The sequence below is a fragment of the Salvelinus namaycush genome, chromosome 32 (genome assembly GCF_016432855.1).
Source record: "Salvelinus namaycush isolate Seneca chromosome 32, SaNama_1.0, whole genome shotgun sequence".
Taxonomy (NCBI): Eukaryota; Metazoa; Chordata; class Actinopteri; order Salmoniformes; family Salmonidae; genus Salvelinus; species Salvelinus namaycush.
In genome coordinates this window covers 13,665,261-13,691,934 of record NC_052338.1, presented here as the reverse complement: position 1 = coordinate 13,691,934, position 26,674 = coordinate 13,665,261, and the positions used below count along the sequence as shown (strand labels likewise).

Below are 26,674 nucleotides of genomic sequence, written 5' to 3'. Positions count from 1 at the left end.
TGGATAGCATGACAGAACTCTGCAGGCTCTCTCTGCAGTAGGTTGCAACTCCACTCCCTTTGGGAGTTCTATCTTGGCGGAAAATGTTGTAGTTGGTGATGGAAATTTCAGAATTTTTGGTGGCCTTCCTAAACCAGGATTCAGACACGGCTAGGACATCAGGGTTGGCGGAGTGTGCTAAAGCAGTGAATAAAACAAACTTAGGGAGGAGGGTTTTGATGTTAACATGCATGAAACCAAGGCTTTTACGGTTACAGAAGTCAACAAATGATAGTGCCTGGGGAATAGGAGTGGAACCGGGGGCTACAGGGCCTGGGTTAACCTCTACATAACCAGAGGAACAGAGGAGGAGTAGGATAAGGGTACGGCTAAAGGCTATAAGAACTAGTCGTCTAGTGCGTTGGGGACAGAGAATAAAAGGAGCAGATTTCTGGGCGTGGTAGAATAGATTCAGGGCATAATGTACAGACAATGGTATGGTAGGATGTGAGTACAGTGGAGGTAAACCTAGGCTTTGAGTGACGATGAGAGAGGCTTCGTCTCGAGGCACCAGTTAAGCCAGGTGAGGTCTCCGCTTGTGTGTGGGGTGGAACAAAAGAGCTATCTAAGGCATGTTGAGCAGGACTGAGGGCTCTACAGTGAAATAAATCAATTAGAACTAGCCAAGACAGCAGTAGACAAGGCATATTGACATTAGAGAGATGCATAAAGCAAACACAGGTGTTGATCAGGAGAGCTAAGACAACGGGTAAATGGCGATGAATGGGCAGAGCGGGTCAGTTAGGTACATACAGGACCTGAGTTCGAGGCTGGGGCCCGACAGGTAAACAAAATGAGGTACCGCGTTATTGAAACAGTCCAGGGCATCAGCTGTGTAGCCGAGTGATCATAGGGTCAAAAGAGCAGCAATAGGTGAGTCAGGGTGCTGTTCGGTAGTCACTACTACGCTAGGCAAGCAGGGGACACAGCGTTCAGAAAAGCTAGCGGGCCGGGGCTAGTAGATGGTTCTTCGGCGACATCGTAACAGAATAGCCTGTTGAGATCACATCGGGCGATCACGTCGACAGTCCAGTCGTGATGGATCGGCGGGGCTCCGTGTCAACAATAAAGGGTCCAGGGCAATTGGCAAAGGAGGCCCTAGAATAGCCCTATAATTAGCTGGTATATGGGCCTAGCTCGAGGCTAGCTCAAGGCTAGCTGGTGCTTGCATCGGGACAGAGGCGTTAGCTAACAGTAGCCACTCGTTTGCAGCTAGCTAGCTGCGATGATCCGGTGTAATGATCCAGAGTGGCAGGAATCCGGTGATTGGTAGAGAGAAGCAGTCTGATATGCTCTGGGTTGATATTGCGCTGAGCAGACTGGCAGGTGTTGTTCGAGCTAAGGCTGGCTGGCTGGCTGGTGACCGAGAAAAAGGTGAAGACCGCTAGCCGTGGCTTCCAAAGACTAGGAGCTAGTTAGCTGGCTAGCTCCTGATGGAATAAAAATAGCAGATCCGTACCACATTGGTTGAGGCGGGTTGCAGGAAAGTATATTTAGTTTGTAGATAGAAATGAGATTAAGATATATACGAAGAAGACCGGCTATTTACACTGGATAAGACAAGGATAAACACCATGTCCTACTGCTACGCCATCTTGGATGTGGTTGAGGATAGGGTTAATGTTGAACCAGGATGTGGACATGAAGCTAGGGTACGGTTGTGGTTGAGGATATGGTTAATACAGAACCAGGATTAGGGTTGTAACTGGGATGTTGACATGAACCTAGGGTTAGGGTTGTGGTTGAGACTAGGGTTAGGGTTAGGGTAAACCAGCACGTGGATATGAAGCTAGGGTTAGGGATAGGGATAGCAGCATCCTCATCTGTGCTCATCTGTCACCCAGGATTAATTTAATTAACTTATTGAGCGTCTCATTACAAAGGGAACTGATGGTGAGCTGCTCATGACAAAGCGAACCGATAAATGACTATGAGGGGGGCGCCAGAACAACAAGACACTCTGTCTTTGTTTGCTTTGTTGAATAGCTTCATTTGCATCCAGTGTACGTACAGAAGCTATACTGATTATGGCAAAGCAAGCACACACACACACACGTACACATTCACAGAGGAGTTTCCACTACAATACTCATTGGAACACAGTGCCCAGGCTATCTGCATTTTACTTTGGTTTGTGCAGACAAGGAGAGCGTAGGAGTGGGAAACTGGGGGCAAACTGAGTCTCTCTACTGTTAGGTCCACTCAACATCCTAAAGAGAGAGCTGGCAGAGCCAAATTAACAACACTCTGTTAGAGCATTAAACATTCACTGCCATTAAACAATCGCATGTTCATTCTGCCTGCCTGCCTGCCTGTCTGTCTCGTCCCGACTCCCGACCCCAACACGTTCATTACTATGGGACAGCTGGAGATCTAATTTGAATATTGAAACAATGTTGCAAAAGTCAGAGAGACAGACAGCCATGTTTATACAAACCCCGCTGTTGAAAAGGAAATGTTCATCTAAAAGAAATGTGAGATAATGTCTAGATGCTTTTTATAGTGGAGATCAAGTTTATAACTTCCCTGCCTGAGGAGACAGTGGATTACGCAGTCAGATGGAACAGAGTAAATAGCCATTTTAACATCAAAGATTTAGCCAGTGGTAATTTGTGGAATAGACACCAGCTGGAATGCGCTTTTAACCAATCAGGATTAGACCCACCTGTTGTATAAATCATATTATAAACTGGGTGGTTTGAGCCCTGAAAGCTGTGGTATATCAGACTGTATTTTTTATCTTTATTTATCTAGGCAAGTTAGTTAAGAACAAATTCTTATTTTCAAATCCGCATTGCGGTTAACTGCCTTGTTCAGGGGCAGAACGACAGATTTTTACCTTGTCAGCTCGGGGATTTGATCTTGCAACCTTTCGGGTACTGGTCCAACGCTCTAACCACTGGGCTACCTGTCGCCCCCTGTATACCACGGGTATGACAAAACATTTAATTTTACTGCTCTAATTACGTTAGTAACCAGTTTATAATAGCAATAAGACACCTCGGGGGGTTTGTGATATATAGCCAATATACCACGGCTAAGGACTGTGTTCTAGCACTCCACGTTGCGTCATGCATAAGAACATCCCTTAGCCGTGGTATATTGGCCATATATCACACCCCCTCGGGCCTTATTGCTTAAGTAACTCATATAAATATATATATATTTTTTTAAATAATTTTATCCCATTTTCTCCCCAATTTTCGTGGTATCCAATCGCTAGTAATTACTATCTTGTCTCATCGCTACAACTCCCGTACGGGCTCGGGAGAGACGAAGGTCGAAAGCCATGCGTCCTCCGAAGCACAACCCAACCAAGCCGCACTGCTTCTTTAACACAGCGCGCCTCCAACCCGGAAGCCAGCCGCACCAATGTGTCGAGGAAACACCGTGTACCTGGCCCCCTTGGTTAGCGCGCACTGCGCCCTGCCCGCCACAGGAGTCGCTGGAGCGCGATGAGACAAGGATATCCCTACCGGCCAAACCCTCCCTAACCCGGACGACGCTATGCCAATTGTGGACCTCCCGGTCGCGGCCGGCTGCGACAGAGCCTGGGCGCAAACCCAGAGACTCTGGTGGCGCAGCTAGCACTGCGATGCAGTGCCCTAGACCACTGCGCCAGGTAACTCATATTTTAAAGACATTTATGAACAATTAACAGATTGTGCAAGATGGATGTCTTCCTCCTCCTCCTTCTTGCAGCGTTCTCAAGGCCGATGGACAACCAGCGCTAACCCAGCACTAACTGTTCATGTTCTGTTCTGTTCTATCTATGTCCTGTCCTAACTCTGTCCTGTCCTTACTCTGTCCTATCCTAACTCTTTCCTGTCCTAACTATGTCCTGTCCTATCTTTCTCCTGTCCTATCTCTGTCTTGTCCTGTCCTAACTCTGTCCTGTTCTGTCCTGTTGTCTTGTCCTTTCTTAACTCTGTCCCATCTCTTTCCTAAACACGGTCAAACCATCCCCCGGAAACCATCCAATCTTCTTCTGCACTCAAAGTGAGTGGCTGTGTTAATAGACCATGGGACATGAAAGTCTCAGGACATACTTCACATTTTATGTTGTATTTCATTCTATGAATGTCAGTATTGTCCCAGCGTGTTGCACAATAGTTTTCAAAATTGTAATGATTACTGCTGCAGAGAATATGTTTGATTATATACTTAACACAAATATAACCGCAGCATGTAAAGTGTTATCCCATGTCTCATGAGCTGAATTTAAAGATCCCAGAAATGTTCCATCAGCACAGAAAGCTTATTTCTCTCAAATGTTGTGCACACATTTGTTTACATCCCTGTGAGCATTTCTGCTTTGCCAAGATAATCCATCCACCTGACAGGTGTGGCATATCAAGAAGTTGATTAAACAGCACGATCATTACACAGGTGCACCTTGTGCTGGAGGAGAACATGGTGGGGGAGAAGTGGAGGGAGAGGATGTGGAGGAGGGGGATGGATGGATGGAAGGGCAGAAGGAGGAGGGAAGTGGGGAGTGCAATAATAATGAAAGCAATAAAAAGCAACAAAAAGCCTGCTCCAACAGGTCTGATCCATGCCTCAACTAAGACATTCTGTCATCGTGTGTGTGTGTGTGTGTGTGTGTGTGTGTGTGTGTGTGTGTGTGTGTGTGTGTGTGTGCGCGTGCGTGCGTGCGTGCGTGCGTGCGCGCCCACACTGAGCTGTCACAATGATTGACATCGCCCATCAATGACTGGAGGCTACAGCACCAATAATTTCACACCCAGACTTTGTGTTATTCATTAATAACACATGTATCTGTCTGATTATTACTGTATGTGTTCAGTTGTGGTTGAAGGCTTGCATCTTATCCTCTTCACTCCAAACGTTTGACATCAAATAATGTTGATATTAATTCCATACATGTTTGAAATTAAATCCACACGTTTTAAACTAAATCCAACACGTTTAGAGATTAATCTACCACCACCCAAAAAATACATTTTCGTGACAACTGTGACCATGAAAACTAGAAAAGAAAGATAAAAAATAGTCTACCAGGAAAGAGAAGACACATACCCACAAATATCAAAAATATCTAATAATCAAGCATGGATCAACATCTGCTAGTCCCCGATACCTTAGCGTGTAGACATCACGACACAAACAAAAAACGAAACAAATAAATAAACCAAGACAAGCTGGCATCGGTACCATAGAAATAGAACTAGAGCCCTGTGCCCATACACATATATACTGGATGTATATCTATGGTGGGTACCTACAGCTATTCCTCTGGCTGCCGTCCATGGATCCTGGAGAAGAAGACATCCCAGCGGTGTTGTAGATCAGAGCCAGAGGAAAGAGAGAGGAGAGGAGGGCAGGATGAGGACTGGGTGAGGCGGCAGAGAGGCGATGTTGCCAACTCTCAATCACAACACCGTCTGTCTCTCTCTGCCTCTCATCCTAAGAGGCTGCTTTAACCACTAACTCACACATACACTCACACACGCAAACACGCACATATAATATTACACACTCTCAATCTCTCTCACACAGAAACACGGCAGCAATGTTCTCCCCGACACACACTGGCTGTCTGAAAGTATAGAGCTGCTGCCTGCAGGCTGACTGGTCTGGCTGTGGAGACAGAGAGGCTTCAGCATGGCTAGGAGCTGGAGATGGACCAATCAAACGGCTAGGAGCTGGGAATGTACCAATCACATGGCTAGGAGCTGGGAATGTACCAATCACACGGCTAGGAGCTGGGAAAGTACCAATCACACAGCTAGGAGCTGGGAATGTACCAATCCCACAGCTAGGAGCTAGGAATGTACCAATCACACAGCTAGGAGCTAGGAATGTACCAATCACACAGCTAGGAGCTAGGAATGTACCAATCACACAGCTAGGAGCTGGGATTGAACCCTTAGCCACAGTCATATATATTTTTTTTTTATTTGACCTTTATTTAACTAGGAAAGTCAGTTAAAAACAAATTCTTATTTACAATGACAGCGCAGGGCCATTGTGCACCGCCCTATGGGACTCCCAATCACGGCCGGATGTGATACAGCCTGGATTCAAACCAGGGACTGTAGTGACGCCTCTTGCACTGAGATGCAGTGCCTTAGACCGCAGCTCCACTCGGGAGCCCCATGTGAGGGGGAGCTGCACTCAGAACAGGGAGAGGAAGATAGAGGCAAATTGTGTGTGTGTGTGTGTGTGTGTGTGTGTGTGCGTGCGTGCGTGCGTGCGTGCGTGCGTGCGTGCGTGCGTGCGTGCGTGCGTGCGTGCGTGTGTGTGTGTGTGTGTCAGAGAGAGATGAGGAGTAAAAGAACCTCTGATATGATGTGTGTTGTCATAGTCACAATAAGGCTGAACATCCGGCCAATAATCAGCCTTTCTTCTCTCCTCCCTCATAACGCGCAGCTAATAACCCTCTATCATCATAATGTCAACACTGGCCTCAGTCCTCATGACTCAGAATAGCTCAAGGCCTGGCTCAGTCTATACAACTATTACAACATCCTGCACCACTATCAACAGCTTTTTACCAATGCATACAAGAGGAACCGGAGGGAGCAGGAAATGTTATATTATTACTTATGAAGATCCTCAATTAGCTAGGGGGTGATTATGAAAGGGGAGGGGAGCACCAACTGGACATAGTTAATGGGATATGAAAACACATATTGGTTCACACGTTAATGACTCATTTTCTCAGGACATACAGTACTGTGTATTGGTTGTTTGACTATTATACTGAATTCTATGAATGTAATCTTTGTCCCAGCATGTTGCACAGTAGTTTTCACAATGTGAGTGATTATTGCTGCAGAGAATGTGTCCGATTAAATTCAAAATTACGCAATGTAAACATTTCATGATGACAAGAATGTGTTAAATATAATATTACGAATAATCATTTATTTATGCAGAAAAGTCACATTGAAATCTCATTTTCATATGAGCCCAAGCAAGCAGCACACTTAGAGTTAGTTACATGAGACACAACACAACCTAAAAATAACAATGAATGGAAGTTAAAACAGTGCAAAGTGCATAAGAGAGCAGGTTTAAAAACATGTACAATCTGTGGTCAGCACATCCCTCCAATCTGGGATTTAAAATCATCAATCAGAATAAAATGATCAAGTTGTAAACCCTTCTGCAAAGTGTTCCAAGATGATGTTAGCACAGCTAAAAGCACTGTGTTGGGAACAATATATAAAATACAGTTCATTGATCTTAGACGGTCATTTCCATGACTCTGTTGGGTACGTTAAGTGCTTCAATATTTTGGAAGCGGAACCTAAAATGGCCTTCTAGACAAACATATAACAGTGAGTCTGTGGCCTTACAGTTAAGGACGGCCATCCTGCTAACTGATAGAAGGTACAGTGATGTGTAAGAGGCCTTGTGTTTGTTACAAATTGTAGAGCAGCATTCAGCATTGTTGATTCCTACGGCGACACACACACGTACACAATTTCCTTACCACAAACAGGGAAAGGACTTTGTTTTTATGTCCATAGTAGTTTATTATTTTCTTCATAGAATTGGATAGACAAATGGCACACAAATTTGAATCCCATCATCAGTAACAATTCTCACATAAAATAAATACATACAGCACCTGGTCAGCATCACTGTAAAATATTCTCAACATCCCATGGGAGTGATTACTGAAGAATTTATTCACGTTTTTTCTTAAATGTCATTTACAAAACAAAGACAACATACAATAGTGTTCTGTCATGTTGACAGTATTGTCAAAGTGTTTCCCTTGATCTTTTTTTGTCCACATATTTTATACTCATACGTACAAACATCTAGTTTCTACACACGGTACAATGATAGCACGTTGATTTTTAAGTCACATTAAAAAACGGCAGTTTCATCTAAGTGGACATGAGCATTAATTTACTGAGGGCGCTCTTTTGATGAAAACATCGTGGCCATTTTGAAATACTTACTTTTGGAAACCCATCTATTCTTGTGCCTGTTCACTAGGATAGGGCGAAAGATATCCCTTTTATTGCTTTGATTTATTTTCTCCTTGAACTTTAACCCCTACTGAAAGCAGAGAGAAGTACAACCATTTAACAGGATCACCAAAGACTTACCAACAACGGCATACTTTAAAAAACACAGACTAAACTTGCACCAAGTCATCCCACTCTGACCAAAAGCGGTCGTAGAACTGATACTGTACATAAAGACCCAAAGTGTCACCATACGACAGCAATACAAAAGCAGCGCCTGCTTTGGACAAACAGACCAGGCATACGAACAGCCAGAGAGATCATACACTACAAGCATGCTTAACATCCTGCTTATTGTGAAGGCTACTTTGACAAGCCTGCCACAGGGACCTTTGATCTTAGAGAGATATGAACAGAGAAAAGTTTAAAGGTTGATGGGTCTAAAACTAGAGTCCAGATTCTTATGCTGGAAACTACACGCATCTAATGGGATAATGGCTGGGATTTTGACACTCTCCAAAACCACTCTGCAATTGGTAACACACGTCATTTGAATTTGCTTTGTACAAATGTCATGTGCTTTTCTCATGATTACCACGCAACCTGTCAGGCAATCAGAGACAAAATATCGCTTTTCAGAGGAAAACAATTGTTTGGCGGAGGCCCAATCAGCAAAAGAGCGCCCAAGGCTGACACTATAAAGAACATCACATTGATCTAGATATCTATTGCATTAGTCTTTTAGTTCATAGATATGTTATAATGGCCCCTATTGACCTGTGCTCGTTCTTAGGGATGAAAACACCAGAACAACAGAAGTAGAAAAATATTTGGCACTCGCACTCACACATGCACGCACTCACACATAGAGAGCACAACAGAGATCACAAATTCAATCTACACACATTGTTTTACACTTATCTTTCGCAAACGCACTCAAACACACTAGGTCTAGAACAAATGTGTCAGTTATGTGCACACACAAGTAACAACAGATGTCACATACAGACATACGCAACACTAAAGAGATACGATTTGAAGAAATAATTCCAGTACCACATCAGACACTGCTCTTGTACCAAGCACACAGCAACAGAGAAATCCCACAGGCCACACATTTAACAAGCCCAATCTCCCTGCAGTCAGATATCACACTCACACTACAGCTGAGCAATGGAGAGATCAGCTCTCTCACTGATTGTCACCACACTTGTGACACAAAGATTAAAAGGGATGGCGTGGACATGGTGACAAGTAAGCACATAATAATCAACAAAGGGCCAGATTCAACCAAGCCTGCCTTGCCAACGTACATGCCCTCCCTCTGAAGGGAATTGTTTTGTATTTTTTTGGAGGGGGCAATAAATTGTACATTTCTTATCACAAGGAAAATAGTGTTTTATACTACGGTGGGAAAAAATACAGTTTGCATTTAATTGAGCCCTTAAAATGAATCTGTGAGTGACTAGTTGCTATATTCACATGAGCCGTATGACTGAAGGATAATGTGCTTCGTAGCAGTGTACATGGATTCACTTGTGCTTCATTAATACCGCATTGCTTGGAGACTGAACGGGCTGACTTCGGTCCTCCTAGGTATAATGTTCTGTATGCCTTAATAGACAGCAGAGGGCGGGGCACATGTTGGCCTTAGCTGAATGGAATGCTGATGCAAAGAGAGCATAAGACCACTATGTGATATGCAGGAAGCATGAGTTGTAATCCTGGGCTCATTGATGTATTCGTTATTTCAAAGTAACAATATTCTAGATTTTCAAAATGAAAGGATATCTCCACTGATGTGTTAAATAGGTGGTCATCGTATTTACTCATCTTTGTCTGGCGTTCCAATATCTTTACAGGGTCCTAACGATGCACTTTATGTATGTAGATCATTGTACATGAATGAGTGACCCAGAGGTCTCATAGAACCAATTACAAGAACCATACAGAAGGATACATATGATGTAACTCTTTCTCCATCTCCCTCATACATACACAACATAAAATGATTTAGACATATGCAGTATTTCACTGCTTGAAGTAAATCTGATGTAGAAAAACAAATACAGTAATTGTTTAGTGTGCATGGGGATCCATAATAAATACAAATATAAAACTAAAAACGATCCCTTCAAATTGCCATCAATAAATAAACAAAAATATTTACCAGTTATTGGTCATGTCATTATTTCAATTCTTACAATATACCTTCGACACACAGTCTGTTTTCTATATGATAAAATAACTAGTATCAATGCCAAGTTTGAACAAATAATATATATCATTATTTTGAAGCAGGGAGCTTGGTGCATGTCACCTGGTTAGGGAAATATTGTTTGTAATATTCTCTTTCAGAGGAAGCCAATAAGAGATTTAAATGACAACGATCCTGTCCTTTCTTCCTCACAGATCCTAAAGGACAGAGGATATAAGATGCAAGCAATAGGCTGATCAACCAATGGGCTTCTATCATACGGCTTTCACTCATCAAGTCCATTCAGATTACAAAGGACAAGAAGCTTTGAAGTATGATTCACCACTATTATAATCAGCCAAAGCTGAAAAACATCCATTTAATATTCAAGTATTCATTTGAGCTCCGCTTTTTCAGTAGGAAGCTAAGTTACAGTGAAAGCTATTTTCAGGTGGAAATCTATTGGAGGGCATCTGTAACCTTATTTGAATGGCATGATGGTCAGCTATGGATGATAGGATGAATTGAGGGTGTATAGATGTTTGATCTCTTTTGTTGAGAAGTATCTATGATCAATTTATCCCCATTAAGCATTGTAGCTATCAAGCAGTATCTTTGCATCCTTTGGCAGTGGGTTATAAACTTGTATCTGTGTTGGCAGGATTTCATTCCGTCTAACCTGTAGGATCTCTTAGAAGAAAACCCAATGTGCTATTTTTTTCTCAGTAATCTGGGACTGTTGTGATACTGTTGATGGCAGTCAGTTTTTTGGTGTTTAATGGGCTGAGATTGTATGGTTGGTCGGGCCCTGATTGCAATGTGGCCACTGCAGCTACACTCTTCTGCCTTCTGGTGGTGAATTGTGCTACTGCAGCACCTGGCCCCGTGTTTCAGGCAGCTTTAGAGCCAGGAAACTGCCGGCAGCGAGTGCTCCCGCAGCGAACAAGATGGGCACAGCCTTGGTGATGCCTACGAAGGACTGGAAGATGCTTATGCCGAGGACAGCAGCCAGCTTGCAAAGGGCATTTAAGAAGCCAAATGCAGTGGTCCTAAAAAAGAGAAGATAATGGAAATTGGCAGGGTAAATTCTCAGAACTTAACATGAAAACTGAAATATGTTTTCAATAAATCCAACTGCATAAAATACCAATTTATTCACTGTGCAAGAAGGAGCTGTAACACGTAAAAAAATGTGAGGTAGGTGCGCTTGCCTTTTATCCGAGGGGTACAGTTCCACAGTCAACACATCCAGGGCATTCCAGGAAGCTATGCTGATGCCGCCAAAGAGACATAAGAGGGCGATCATCCCCGACTCGGTACTGCCGAATGACAGGAAGAAACAGCTGACACAAGATATGACACTTGATCCCGCTGTGTAGGAAGAGAGATTGATGGCGAAGAGAAAGAGTGAGAGAAAAAAAAATCAAAGATAAGGGCTCTTTCTGTAGTAGGCTAATCATGAAATACTGTGGTATAGTAAAGCCTGCATGGTTCATGTATCATCAGATGTATAATCTCACAAGAAGCACCTTTTCTTTGAATGTTGTATAAAGCATTAATAACACATGAATGAAGGCGTGACATACCCAACATCCTCAGACGTCCAATTTTGTCCATCAGCAGGGCTGAGACAATGTTGCCGGGTAACACGGCCAATGTGCCCAGGAAGCTGACAAAGTAGATCATGTAGGCGTTGTTGTCATCAGTGAAGTCCAGCAGACAGCCTTCCTTGTTGTGTAGGAAGGTGCTGTTTACCAGTTTGCTGTTGATGATTCTGTTCTGGAACAAGTCTGACAAGAGAATTGAAAGTAAGAGAAGGGTCAAGAAGGGGCCAAGGGTAGGATACTGCCCAGTTCAATGCTAGGCATGGACTGGGCTCCTAAATATTCTAAGCTCTACTCTATATTGTTTTATGCTTCTTGTTTTGGGAAAGACTTTACCTGTATTGTAAAAGAGAGTTGCGATAAAGGTGCAGTTTCTGAAGAAGCTTCTGCTAGAGGTGATGTCCTCGAAGTAGCACTCCTCAAACACTGAGTCCTCAAACACCATGGACTTCATCTTAAGGTTGATGAACCTTGCGGACAATGGTAAAGTAAGAAAGACCTTGTATTTAACGGCCCAGCTGTATTAGAGTCGACTACCAATTAGTGTCCATTGCATAGTTGTGAAATTAAGGCCAGCACAGTTAACCATTCCTGATTAGATACAGAATGGCATTTTGCAAATTCACAAAGTTCTGTGTAATATCATGAGTACTGACTTGTCGTTGAAGTACTGTCCTTGGCGGTGCACCTGGTTCTCCAAGGTGAAGTTGAAAGTCACATGCTCCACTCGCTCCTTGGTGAAGAACTTGGTGCGCGAGGCATATTCCTGCTTCTGGATGTACTTGATCATATCAGGGAACCACACTGTCAGCCCATAGTAGCTGGGGGAGAAGTAAAATACAAAAGTAGTTTAACCAAATAAACATGACTATGTTTCTTCATTTTTCACCATGTTGAAATCAGTTGAGATAAGTATGAACCTCAATGGCCAGTCTGTTAAGATGGCAGGAGACACTCTTTTTAGATTTGATATGATAAAACATTTCTTGAGCTTTCTGATTGATCAGAAAATAACCGGTTGGTGTACAGGCCGCTGATAACAACTAAGGTCATGCTACCTGAACGACATGGTAAACCAGACAGCCATCATCATGAAGGTGGTTCTTCTGTACTCTGGATTGAAGATGGCCAAGAAGTTACTCCGCACCTATAGCAACCCACAGAAAAGTACTAAGTACAGCTGACTCGGTTTAAAAACACAAAAACACACTATAAAACCCACTTAGCATAAATTGGGCTTTGGTCGTTTCGGATAAAACGCCTGCTAAGTGGCGTACATAATCTATGCAGTCTCATACAGTAAATGAACATATACTGTATGAAATATAAAATATATACACATAAAACCATCATATTCTCATAGCTGTATAGGATCTTAAACATGACACTTACCTGGTGGAATAGGCTGGTCAGCTTCAATTTATAGCGTCGCAAAGTTGATATGTCTCCTGCCATGTCCACCAGCTCATCCATCTGCTTTACAGTCTTGATGGTGGTGACCTGGGAAAATAATACCTTCCATTTTCAACTCATCTGTATGCAGTACATGTATACATTAGATTAGATCAGATTAGATTAGAACAACCATTTTCCTGTGAGGGAACTTCCCGTTTGGAGTGGTAAAAAAAGGAACAAAAAATAGTAGGTCTAGCATATGCAGTAAACAAATAATAGTCTCTTCCAGCCTGGGGACGAGGTTACACAAAAATAAACAGCTAGGACAGGACAATACAACTTAATAAACCCTTTTTGCAGAAGAACCTTTTAATTCAAAGACTTGACATATTTGTCTCAGAAATACTCACAGAAAACACCTTCTCTGGGTGTCCCTTTGCTCTCATGTTGGTGTCGTGAACTTGTTTCAGAATCATCCAGCCTTCGTCGTGTTTGCCGTTCTGTTGGGAAATGATCTCATACTTCATCAAAAGCACTTACAGTTGAAACACATTACGAGTATTGTGAAACATCATGTCTGTCTGAAGTATCTAAGGGTGTACTGTAATGTGCCTGAATATAATTTCCATTATTTGCAATAAAACCTTATATTTTGGGTTATGCTAGTAGAGTAAGTTGTGCTAAGCTCAAGAATCAACGTGTACAGTGCATTCAGAAAGTTTTCAGACCTCTTGACTTTTCCACATTTTGTTATGTTACAGCCTTATTCTAAAATGGATTCCATCATTTTTTCCCTTATCAATCTACAAATAATACCCCATAATGACTAAGCAAAAACAGGTTTACAGAAATGTTTGCAAAACAAATGTACAATAATTCAAATGTATGTAAGTGTTCAGACCCTTTACTCAGTACTTTTTTGAAGCACCTTTGGCAGTGATTACAGCTTTGAGTCTTCTTGGGTATGAAGCTACAAGCTTGGCACACCTGTATTTGTGGAGTTTCTCCCATTCTTCTCTGCAGATCCTCAAGCTCTGTCAGGTTGGATGGGGAGCATCGCTACACAGTTATTTTCAGGTTTCTCCAGGGATGTTCGATTGGGCTCAAGTCCGGGCTCTGGCTGGGCCACTCAAGGACATTCAGACACTTGTCCCGAAGCTACTCCTGCGTTGTCTTGGCTGTGTGCTTAGGGTTGTTGTCCTGTTGGAAGGTGAACCTTTGCCACAGTCTGAGGTCCTGAGCACTCTGGAGCATTCAGGCCAAAGAGTTCAATATTGGTTTCCATCAGACCAGAGAATCTTGTTTCTCATGGTCTGAGTCCTTTAGGTGCCTTTTGGCAAACTCCAAGCGAGCTGTCGTGCCTTTTACTGAGAAGTGGCTTCCTTCTGGCCACTCCACCATAAAGGCCTGATTAGTGGAGTGCTGCAGAGATGGTTGTCTTTCTGGAAGGTTCTCCCATCTCCACAGAGAAACTCTAGAGCTCCTCTGTTTATTCAAGCTCAAGTACTGCCATTGATTTTCTAGCCGAAATTGTAAATTGGCCACTCAGAAATATTCAATGTCATCTTGGTAAGCAACTCCACTGTATATTTGGCCTTGTGTTTTAAGTTATTGTCCTGCTGAAAGGTGAATTTGTCTCACAGTGTCTGTAGGAAAGCAAACTGAAGCAGGTTTTTCTTCTAGGATCTTGCCTGTGCGTAGCTCTATTCGGTTTATTTTTATCCTAAAAAACAAGCATTCCAATAACATGATGCAGCTGTAACGGATGTGAAATGGCTAGCTAGTTAGCGGGTACGCGCTACTAGCGTTTCAATCAGTTACGTCACTTGCTCTGAAACCTAGAAGTAGTGTTGCCCCTTGCTCTGCAAGGGCCGCGGCTTTGTGGAGCGATGGATAACGATGCTTCGTGGGCGACCGTTGTTGATGTGTGCAGAAGGTCCCTGGTTCGCGCCCGTGTCGGGGCGAGGGGACGGTTTAAAGTTATACTGTTACATTGATGCTGTTGACCCGGATCACTGGTTGCTGCGGAAAAGGAGGAGGTTGGAAGGGGGGTGAGTGTAACGGATGTGAAATGGCTAGCTAGTTAGCGGGTACGCGCTACTAGCGTTTCAATCAGTTACGTCACTTGCTCTGAAACCTAGAAGTAGTGTTGCCTCTTGCTCTGCAAGGGCCGCGGCTTTTGTGGAGCGATGGGTAACGACGCTTCGTGGGTGTCAGTTGTTGATGTGTGCAGAGGGTCCCTGGTTCGCGCCCGAGGTCGGGGCGAGGGGACGTACTAAAGTTATACTGTTACACAGCCACCACAATGCTTGAAAATAAGAAGAGTGGTACTTAGTGATGTGTTGTGTTGGATTTGCTCCAAACATAACGCTTTGTGTTCAGGAAAGAAAGTTAATTTCTTTGCCACATTTTTTGCAGTTTTACTTGAATGTTTTGAAAAAAAAATATATATATTTACAGGCTTCCTTATTTTCACTCTTTCATTTAGGTTAGTATTGTGGAGTAGCTACAATGTTGTTGATCCATCCTCAGTTTTCTCCTATCACAGCCATTAAACTCTGTAACTGTTTTAAAGTCACCATTGATTGGTCTCATGGTGAAATTCCTGAGCGGTTATCTAACTCTTTGGCATGCTCAAAGAGATATTAAACGTATGCTTTCCCCCCCCCATCTACCAATAGGTGCCCTTCTTTGCGAGGCATTGGAAAACCTCCCTGGTCTTTGTTGTTGAATCTGTGTTTGAAATTCACTGCTCGACTGAGGGACCTTACAGATAATTGTATGTGTGGGGTACAGAGATGAGGTAGTCATTGAAAAATCATGCTAAACTATTGTACACAGATTGATTCCATGCAACTTATTATGTGACTTGTTAAGAAAATATTTACTCCTGAACTTATTTAGGCTTGCCATAACAAAGGGATTGAATACTTATTGACTCAAGACATTTCAGCTTTTCATTTTTTATTAATTTGTAAAAAATTCTAAAATCATAATTACACTTTGACATTATGGACTCTTGTATGTATGCCTCGACACAATCCTGTCTCGGAGCTCTAGGAACAATTCTTTGAACATCATAGCTTGGTGTTTGTTTTGACATGCTCTGCCAACTGTGGGACCTTATATAGACAGCAGTGTGCACCTTTCCAAATCATGTCCAATCAATTGAATTTACCACAGATGGACTCCAATAAAGTTGTAGAAACATCTCAAGGTTGATCAATCGAAACAGGACGCACCTGATCTCAATTTCGAGTCTCATAGCAAAGGGTCTGAATACTTATGTAAATAAGGTATTTCTGTTTTTTTTAATTTTAATACATTTGCAAAAATTTCTATAAACCTGTTTTTGCTTTGTCATTATGGGGTATTGTGTGTAGATTGATGAGGAACATTTTTTTATTTAATCCATTTTAGAATAAGGCTGTAACGTAACAAAATGTGGAAACAGTCTGAATAAAGAAAAGGGGTCTGAATACTTCCCGAATGCACTGTAAATCTGAAGAATTGAAAATACTAAATTAACAATATCCCAGATTGTGCCTTTAAAAGGTATGATCTGCAATATTTACTGCTGTTCAATAGCCAACTCAGGTAAAGATATATAAGGCATCAAATGATTGAGGTTAGAATTGGACTTGGGTAAACTGCTTCTATATGGACTTATGAGAAAGCGACCCTTGCTTACCTCTAAGAAGAAGCGCGGGCTTTCTGGCATGGTGGTGAGAGAAGCAATAGCCGCAACAGAGGGAAATGCACACACCAGGACGAACACACGCCAGCTGTGGAACTGGTACGCTGACCCCATCTGGAAACTCCAGCCTGGGAGGAGAGGAGCAGAGAGAGAGAAATGGGACGAAGCACAAACTGTATCCCTGCGTAATCACTAGATACAACTTTGTGGTAAGGCACTTTGAGCGCTTTTGGGGCCATATCCGTGATGATTGAATTCCTGCCATAGGCTACTCACCATAGTGTGGGATGATGGCCCATGCCATAGCTGAGGCATAGATGCCACCAATCATCCAGAACATGCAGAGCCAACTGAGGTGCTCCCCACGTTTCTCCTGGGCCAGAAACTCTGAGTAGTAGGAGAACACAATGGGGATGGAACCACCGATCCTGAAAGGATTAGCATAGAGAAACAAACCCCTGGAGGTTAAATGAAATCAAACTTGAAGATAATATTTGGTGGTAGGAGTGCTACATAGCTTCCAATATGGTGCTATTGGGATGAAAGGTCATTCTTAGCATTAAAGCCAAGAAAATCTAACTCTCCTAATTATAAACAGTGCCTTCAGAAAGTATTCATACCCCTTGAATTATTCCACATTTTGTTGTGTTACAGCCTGAATTCAAATATAATTTTTTTCTCAACCATCAACACACAGTACCCCATAATGACAAAGTGAAAACATGTTTTTAGACATTTTTGCAAATTTGGGGGAAATTAAATACAAAATATCGAATTTACATAAGTATTCACACCCCTGAGTCAATACATGTTAGAATCACCTTTAGCAGCGATTACAGCTCAGAGTCTTTCTGGGTAAGTCTCTAAGAGCTTTGCAAACCTGGATTGTAAAATATTTGCACATTACTCATTTTAAAATTCTTCAAGCTCTGTCAAGTTGGTTGTTGATCACTGCTAGACAGCCATTTTCAAGTACTGCCATAGATTTTCAAGATGAAATTGTAACTAGATCACTCAGGAATATTCAATGTCATCTTGGTAAGCAACTCTACTGTATATTTGGCCTTGTGTTTTAGATTATTGTCCTGCTGAAAGGTGAATTTTGCTCACAGTGTCTGTAGGAAAGCAAACTGAAGCAGGTTTTTCTTCTAGGATTTTGCCTGTGCTTAGCTCTATTCAGTTTATTTTTATCCTAAAAAACAAGCATTCCAATAACATGATGCAGCCACCACAATGCTTGAAAATATGAAGAGTGGTACTCAGTAATGTGTTGTGTTGGATTTGCCCCAAACATAACGCTTTGTATTCAGGACAGAAAGGTAATTTCTTTGCCACATTTTTTGCAGTTTTACTTTAGTGCCTTATTGCAAACAGGATGCATGTTTTGAAAAATAAAATCTATAAAGGCTTCCTTATTTTCACTCTTTCATTTAGGTTAGTATTGTGAAGTAGCTACAATGTTGTTGATCCATCCTCAGTTTTCTCCTATCACAGCCATTAAACTCTGTAACTGTTTTAAAGTCACCATTGATTGGTCTCATGGTGAAATTCCTGAGCGGTTATCTAACTCTTTGGCAACTAAGTTAGGAAGGACACCTGTATCTTTGTAGTGACTGGGTGTATTGATACACCATCCAAACTGTAATAAATAACTTCACCATGCTCAGAGAGAGATATTAAACGTATGCTTTTATCCCCCCATCTACCAATTGGTGCCCTTCTTTGCGAGGCATTGGAAAACCTCCCTGGTCTTTGTGGTTGAATCTGTGCTGGAAATTCACTGCTCGACGAATATTCAAAAATCATGTTAAACACTATTATTGCACACAGAGTGAGTCCATGCAACTTATTATGTGACTTGTTAAGCAAATGTTTACTCCTGAACTTATTTAGGCTTGCCATAACAAAGGGGTTGAATACATTTACATTTGAAGACATTTCAGCTTTTCATTTTTTATTCATTTGTAAAAAATTCTAATAACATAATTCCACTTTGACATTATGGGCTATTGTGTGTAGGCCGATGACACAACATTTCAATTTAATCCATTTTAAATTCAGGCTGTAACACTGTCACGTTCCTGACCTGTTTTCTGTTGTTTTTGTATGTGTTTAGTTGGTCAGGGCGTGAGTTGGGGTGGGCATTCTATGTTATGTGTTTCTATGTTTAGGTTCATTGGTAATTAGCCTTATATGGTTCTCAATCAGGGACAGGTGTTTGATGTTTCCTCTGATTGAGAGCCATATAAAGGTAGGCTGTTCACACTGTTTGTTTGTGGGTGATTGTATCTCGTGTCTGTATGTCTACCACACGGGACTGTTTCGTTTGTGTTTCATGTAGTCTGTTCCTGTTCGTGCGTTCTTCGGTTATTGTAAGTTCTCAAGTCCAGGTCTGTCTACATCGTTTATTTGTTTTGGTAATTTGTGAAAGTGTTTTCGTGTTTCGTCTATTCGTTTAAATAAATCATTATGGATTCAACCTACGCTGCATTTTGGTCCGACCCTTACTCCTCCTCCTCGTCCGAGGAGGAGGCATTAGACGAGCGTTACAGAATCACCCACCAACGAAGGATCAAGCAGCGTGAGAAGCAACAGCAGCGATCGCAGGATTTCTGGACATGGGAGGAAATACTGGACGGGAAAGGTCCATGGGCTCAACCTGGAGAATATCGCCGCCCTCGTGAAGAGCTGGAGGCAGCTAAAGCCGAGAGGCGGCGGTATGAGGAGGCAGCACGGAAGCAGGAGAAGGATCTGGGCTACACTACGTGGGAGGAGATCGATAGGTGGGCGATCGACCCAAGGAGAGTGCCGGAGCCCGCCTGGGATTCTCTGGCACAGTGTGAGGAGGGATACCGGCGAATGGAGGCAGCACGACGACGCGGTAGGAAGCCTGTTAGTCAAGCCCAAAAATTTCTTGGGGGGGAGGGGGCTAAAGGGTAGTGTGGCGAAGTCAGGTAGGAGACCTGCGCCAACTTCCCGATCTTACCGTAGAGAGCGAGAGTACGGGCAGACACCGTGTTATGCGGTAGAGCGCACGGTGTCTCCTGTACGTGTGCTTAGCCCGGTGCGGGTTATTCCACCTCCCCGCACTGGCAGGGCTAGATTGAGTATTGAGCCGGATGTCATGAAGCCGGCCCAACGCATCTGGCCACCAGTGCGTCTCCTCGGGCCGGCATACATGGCACCAGCCTTACGCATGGTGTCCCCGGTTCGCCTACATAGCCCAGTGCGGGTTATTCCACCTCCCCGCACTGGTCGGGCTACGGGGAGCATACAACCAGGTAAGGTTGGGCAGGCTCAGTGCTCAAGGGAGCCAGTACGCCTGCATGGTCCGGTATATCCGGCGCCACCTCCCCGCCCCAGCCCAGTACCACCAGTGCCTACACCACGCACCAGGCTTCCTGTGCGTCTCCAGAGCCCTGTTCCTCCTCCACGCACTAGCCCTGTGGTGTGTGTCTCCAGCCCATTACCACCAGTACCGGCACCACGCACCAGGCTTCCTGTGCGTCTCCAGAGCCCTGTTCCTCCTCCACGCACTAGCCCTGTGGTGCGTGTCTCCAGCCCATTACCACCAGTACCGGCACCACGCACCAAGCCTCCTGTGCGTCTCCAGAGCCCTGTTCCTCCTCCACGCACTAGCCCTATGGTGCGTGTCTCCAGCCCATTACCACCAGTGCCTACACCACGCACCAAGCCTCCTGTGCGCCTCTAGAGTCCTGTGCGTCCTGTTGCTGCTCCCCGCACTAGCCTGAAGGTGCGTGTCCTTAGCCCGGTACCTCCAGTTCCGGCACCACGCACCAGGCCTACAGTGCGTCTCAGCCGGCCAGAGTCTGCCGTCTGCCCAGCGGCGCCTGAACTGCCCGTCTGCCCAACGCCGTCTGAACTGCCCGTCTGCCCAACGGCGCCTGAACTGCCCGTCTGCCCAACACCGTCTGAACTGTCCGTCTGCCAAGCGCCGCATGAACTGCCCGTCTGTACTGAGCCTTCAAAGCCGCCCGTCTGTACTGAGCCTTCAAAGCCGCCCGTCTGTACTGAGCCTGCAAAGCCGCCCGTCTGCCATGAGCCTTCAGAGCCGTCCGCCAGACAGGAGCCGCTAGAGCCGTCCGCCAGACAAGAGCCGCTAGAGCCGTCCGCCAGACAGGAGCCGCCAGAGCCTTCCGCCAGACAGGAGCCGCCAGAGCCTTCCGCCAGACAAGAGCCGCTAGAGCCGTCCGCCAGACAGGAGCCGCCAGAGCCTTCCGCCAGACAGGAGCCGCCAGAGCCTTCCGCCAGACAGGAGCAGCTAGAGCCTTCCGCCAGACAGGAGCAGCCAGAGCCGTCAGCCAGCCATGACCAGCCAGAGCCGTCAGCCAGCCATGACCAGCCAGATCCGTCAGCCAGCCATGACCAGCCAGAGCCGTCAGCCAGCCATGACCAGCCAGAGCCGTCAGCCAGCCATGACCAGCCAGAGCCGTCAGCCAGCCATGACCAGCCAGAGCCGTCAGCCAGCCATGACCAGCCAGAGCCGTCAGCCAGTCCGGAGCTGCCCCTCAGTCCGGAGCTGCCCCTCAGTCCGGAGCTGCCCCTCAGTCCGGTGTTGCCCCTCATTCCGGTGTTGCCCCTCAGTCCGGTATTGCCCCTTAGTCCGGTGCTGCCCCTTAATCCAGTGGGGTTAATTTGGAGGGTGGTCATTAGGAGGTTACGAAAGCGGGGATTGACTATGGTGGGGTGGGGACCACGTCCTGAGCCAGAGCCGCCACCGTGGACAGATGCCCACCCAGACCCTCCCCTAGACTTTAGGTGGTGCGCCCGGAGTTCGCACCTTGAGGGGGGGGTCTGTCACGTTCCTGACCTGTTTTCTGTTGTTTTTGTATGTGTTTAGTTGGTCAGGGCATTCTATGTTATGTGTTTCTATGTTTAGGTTCATTGGTAATTAGCCTTATATGGTTCTCAATCAGGGACAGGTGTTTGACGTTTCCTCTGATTGAGAACCATATAAAGGTAGGCTGTTCACACTGTTTGTTTGTGGGTGATTGTATCTCGTGTCTGTATGTCTACCACACGGGACTGTTTCGTTTGTGTTTCATGTAGTCTGTTCCTGTTCGTGCGTTCTTCGGTTATTGTAAGTTTTCAAGTCCAGGTCTGTCTACATCGTTTATTTGTTTTGGTAATTTGTGAAAGTGTTTTCGTGTTTCGTCTATTCGTTTAAATAAATCATTATGGATTCAACCTACGCTGCATTTTGGTCCGACCCTTACTCCTCCTCCTCGTCCGAGGAGGAGGCATTAGACGAGCGTTACAAACACAGCAAAATGTGGAAAAAGTCAAGGGGTGTGAATACTTTCTGAAGGCACTGCAACTATATTAATAAGCACTTAAGCCCACCTGCATCTGTGTGTCACTCATTCACCATCCATCAGTTTTCAGAATCTTACCCAACACCAGAAAGTAGTCTGCATAAGAGAAAGGTGCTGTAGCCCTGAACAAAGGAGGAGAAGAAGGAGAAGACGCTGTTGATGGAGAGACAGATAAGAAGGGACTGCCGTCGGCCGATCCGGTCAGCGAGCCCACCCCACACGAATGCCCCGACCATCATTCCCAGATAAACAATCAGACCTGCAGAGGACAGAGAGAGACAATGAGAGAGATTCATGTTTCAATCAGACCTGCAGAGGACGGAGAGAGACAATGAGAGAGATTCATGTTTCAAACAGACCTGCAGAGGACGGAGAGAGACAATGAGAGAGATTCATGTTTCAAACAGACCTGCAGAGGACAGAGAGAGACAATGAGAGAGATTCATGTTTCAATCAGACCTGCAGAGGACGGAGAGAGACAATGAGAGAGATTCATGTTTCAATCAGACCTGCAGAGGACGGAGAGAGACAATGAGAGAGATTCATGTTTCAATCAGACCTGCAGAGGACGGAGAGAGACAATGAGAGAGATTCATGTTTCAATCAGACCTGCAGAGGACGGAGAGAGACAATGAGAGAGATTCATGTTTCAATCAGACCTGCAGAGGACAGAGAGAGACAATGAGAGAGATTCATGTTTCAATCAGACCTGCAGAGTACGGAGAGAGACAATGAGAGAGATTCATGTTTCTATCAGACCTGCAGAGGACGGAGAGAGACAATGAGAGAGATTCATGTTTCAATCAGACCTGCAGAGGACGGAGAGAGACAATGAGAGAGATTCATGTTTCAATCAGACCTGCAGAGGACGGAGAGAGACAATGAGAGAGATTCATGTTTCAATCAGACCTGCAGAGGACAGAGAGAGACAATGAGAGAGATTCATGTTTCAATCAGACCTGCAGAGGACAGAGAGAGACAATGAGAGAGATTCATGTTTCAATCAGACCTGCAGAGGACAGAGAGAGACAATGAGAGAGATTCATGTTTCAATCAGACCTGCAGAGGACAGAGAGAGACAATGAGAGAGATTCATGTTTCAATCAGACCTGCAGAGGACGGAGAGAGACAATGAGAGAGATTCATGTTTCAATCAGACCTGCAGAGTACAGAGAGAGACAATGAGAGAGATTCATGTTTCAATCAGACCTGCAGAGTACAGAGAGAGACAATGAGAGAGATTCATGTTTCAATCAGACCTGCAGAGTACAGAGAGAGACAATGAGAGAGATTCATGTTTCAATCAGACCTGTGCATACAGCTGCTTTATTTGCTAACCTTCGGCACAACACGTGGGTCGTTCCACCTCAAAAAGCACAAGAGGATTTCGACACCCAGCCATCTCAGATTGTTCTGAAATCGTTTATGTTGTTAGAAACAGATAAGATTAGCATTCCTGCAACATTATTTTGTTGAAATATCATTTGACCTCTTTGAAGTTATGGTAATTGATTGCACCCAAATTGCCATTGAAATGTATAGGATTCATATAATATTGAATAAATATAGTACCTAACTTTTTTCTAACAATGAGTTAGACATGAGGAATCAAAATAAACAGTCAAACGTTTATATTATATTAATCCTATATATTAAAATGGCCAATTTGGGTGCAATCAATTAACAAAATAACGATGCAAGAATGCTAATCTGATCGGTTTGGGTTCAAAGTTCTACGGTAAATCCCTCACATTTTGAGACTTTGTCATCAAAACTCACATAAATGACTGTCTTGCAATGTACCCCCCTAAAAGGATTTGCATTTGTGCTATCTGCCAATTGCACTGTGTAAACCTGCAGTTAGGTGTGTGTGTGGCCAGACACCGTCACACACTCACAGACACACAAACAGGCAGATATACACACACACACACACACACACACACACACACACACACACACACACACACACACACACACACACACACACACACACACACACACACACACACACACACACACACACACACACACACACACACACACACACACACACACACACACAAAGCTCAAGGGCAGTGAAAGGGGGAGGTGCGGGATGGAGGAGGCTATTTATAGATGGTTTTCCCCTTTATGTGAGAATGAACTCTCTGTCAGCGGAAGAAGAAGGAACCTGTCAGGAGACAGACAGACGTGTCTGAGAGACAAGATCAAAGCAAGCTGCAGAGCATGCTTTACCGCAGAAAGACAGGGTTTAATTGAATTTGCATTGGGACCGATAAAACCCCCCACATTTGACACTCGATCAGAGAAATACAGTCTTCAACACGCTCCCAAAAATTTTAAGGGTTCACTTATCTAGCATGTAAATCAATCAAATCAGTTAAAAAGACACAGTTTAAGGGTCACACTTACCCAACATGCCCTTGCTTTCCTCTGACAGACACATATCCTTCTCGGCGCTGGGGAGCACAAAACCCACCACAAAGATCTCCACACCGTCAGCCATGAGCGCCAGCCCCAGCACAAAGTAGAGGGTCCACTGGAACTTCCCATGGCCACACTCCTGCAGGATGGTCTCGTACTGCTGGGCTAGCTCTTCTTGGTCCTTCCGCCGCTCCCCCTCAAACTGTGCCATGTCCCTGAACTGCTGCCCATCTCCCCCTGCTAGGCCGTCAGCAGCCTTGCTCGAGTCAGCGCGGGGAATGCCCTGGTACTCGCCCTCGTAGATCTCGTCGTCTTCGTCGTGACCTTCTGTGGAGTCGCTGTGGCCACCTTCATCGTCATTGGCTGCCTGGCTGTCGCCCCGGTAGTAACCACCGTCCTGCCCCCCAGGCACTACAGGGTAGTCATCGTCGTCGTTTTCCTCGAAGCGGGCATAGGAGCGTTTGCTGTACTCGTCGGTCATCTTGTCCACACCGCGGCCCACTTTCTTGGCCGCCTGGCGCTTGACCTCTTTGGCAATGTCTTTGGCGCCCTTTATAAAGGCTGTCTTGTTCTGATAGCCGTCCTCCATTATTGAAGTGTTGAGGAATCTCAAAGACAGGGTTTATCACCTGAAAAGTAGGTTGTGAACTCAGGAATCTCTGGGGAGTGTTTATGTCAGGTAGCGTTCCAGTTTACCCTCAACAGGGTGGCGGAGAGTTGAGCTGAATTGGATCACAGGGCCCGCTCTGTGATGGACAGCTCCTCTACAGAGGGAAAGCGCAAACACATTGTCAGTCACATGGACCATACTTCAGAATCAGGGTTGGGGTCAATATAATTGTAAACAAATACTGTATAGTTTAAAACATGTTTGAAACCATAATTGTGATCTAATAGAGTCCTTGCATCCATCCCTCAGCTCTTTATCAAAACAAGTGGCGGGGGTAGCAATTTGTTGTTTTACGAATCGCAGATTGCCCCTTTAAGTACCATTCCATCTCTATAATGCTCAATAAATGAGTAAGCCTGTTACTGTTGCTAGGGGGAGAGTATTTCTAAGCAGTTGCCAAGCAGCATCTTATCTCAATTTGCACTCTCTGAACTGATTAGGAATGGCTGTTCTCCTGTTGACATATCGTGTCTGGTGTCCATCTGATAACAACTCAACACCAGGGAAACTATAACAGGGACATACTGAAAAGGGTAGCAGCAATTCCTATTGGACTGTGGATTCATGGATAAGTCAAAAGCAATATTTTTTCAAACATATGGAAAGGACATTTGAAATCATATAAAGTAAGAGAATGAATCCAAATGTGTATTATTGCAATGCACAAATAATGTTGCTTTTGACTTATACTGTTTTATTTGAAAATGGCCTCTCTCACATGTTAAGATGCAGAATCGACCATACTGGAAGTAAAAAGCCTGTAAAATGTGGATAACACTTAGTGAAGAGGTGACTCCGGGATGCTGGCCTTCTAGGCAGAGTTCCTCTGTCTAGTGTCTGTTCTTTTGCCCATCTTAATCTTTTATTTTTATTGGCCAGTCTGAGATATTGGCTTTTTCTTTGCAACTCTGCCTAGAAGGCCAGCATCCCGGAGTCGCCTGTTCACTGTTTTCAGCTGTGCTAACATTATTTCAAAAGGGTTTTCTAATGATCAATTAGCCTTTTAAAATGATAAACTTGGATTAGCTAACACAACGTGCCATTGGAACACAGGAGTGATGGTTGCTGATAATGGGCCTCTGTACGCCTATGTAGATATTCTACTAAAAATCAGCCGTTTCCAGCTACAATAGTCATTTACAACATTAACAATGTCTACACTGTATTTCTGATCAATTTTATGTTATTTTAATGGACAAAAAATTTGCTTTTCTTTCAAAAACAAGAACATTTCTGAGTGACCCCAAACTTTTGAACAGTAGTGTATATATATATTTCATCAATCTACACACAATTCTCCATAATGTCAAAGAGAAAATAGGTTTTTATAAATGTTTGCAAATGTATTCAAATGAAAAAA

The 26,674-nt window shown here is 44.2% G+C and overlaps 1 protein-coding gene across 1 annotated transcript; it reads right to left on the bottom strand.

The window, feature by feature from the left end:
- Window positions 1-11,050: 11,050 nt before the first annotated feature.
- Window positions 11,051-25,233, bottom strand: LOC120027479 (synaptic vesicle glycoprotein 2A-like). The gene is made up of 12 exons (XM_038972425.1): window positions 24,633-25,233; window positions 22,296-22,476; window positions 17,158-17,309; window positions 16,876-17,009; window positions 13,595-13,684; window positions 13,182-13,289; window positions 12,848-12,936; window positions 12,446-12,610; window positions 12,126-12,259; window positions 11,772-11,975; window positions 11,397-11,556; window positions 11,051-11,234 (listed from the first exon to the last, which is right to left on the bottom strand). The coding sequence occupies exons 1-12, from the start codon at window positions 25,231-25,233 to the stop codon at window positions 11,051-11,053; spliced, it is 2,202 nt and encodes a 733-aa protein (XP_038828353.1).
- Between the last annotated feature and the right edge of the window lie 1,441 nt (window positions 25,234-26,674).

Excerpts from the sequence above, each read along its gene's own strand:
- LOC120027479 (XM_038972425.1), bottom strand. The coding sequence starts at position 25,233 with ATGGAGGACGGCTATCAGAACAAGACAGCCTTTATAAAGGGCGCCAAA. Across the intron at positions 17,010-17,157 it reads GGCCATCATCCCACACTATG|GCTGGAGTTTCCAGATGGGG; the intron begins GTGAGTAGCCTA and ends CTCTCCTCCCAG. Across the intron at positions 12,260-12,445 it reads GGACAGTACTTCAACGACAA|GTTCATCAACCTTAAGATGA; the intron begins GTCAGTACTCAT and ends ATTGTCCGCAAG.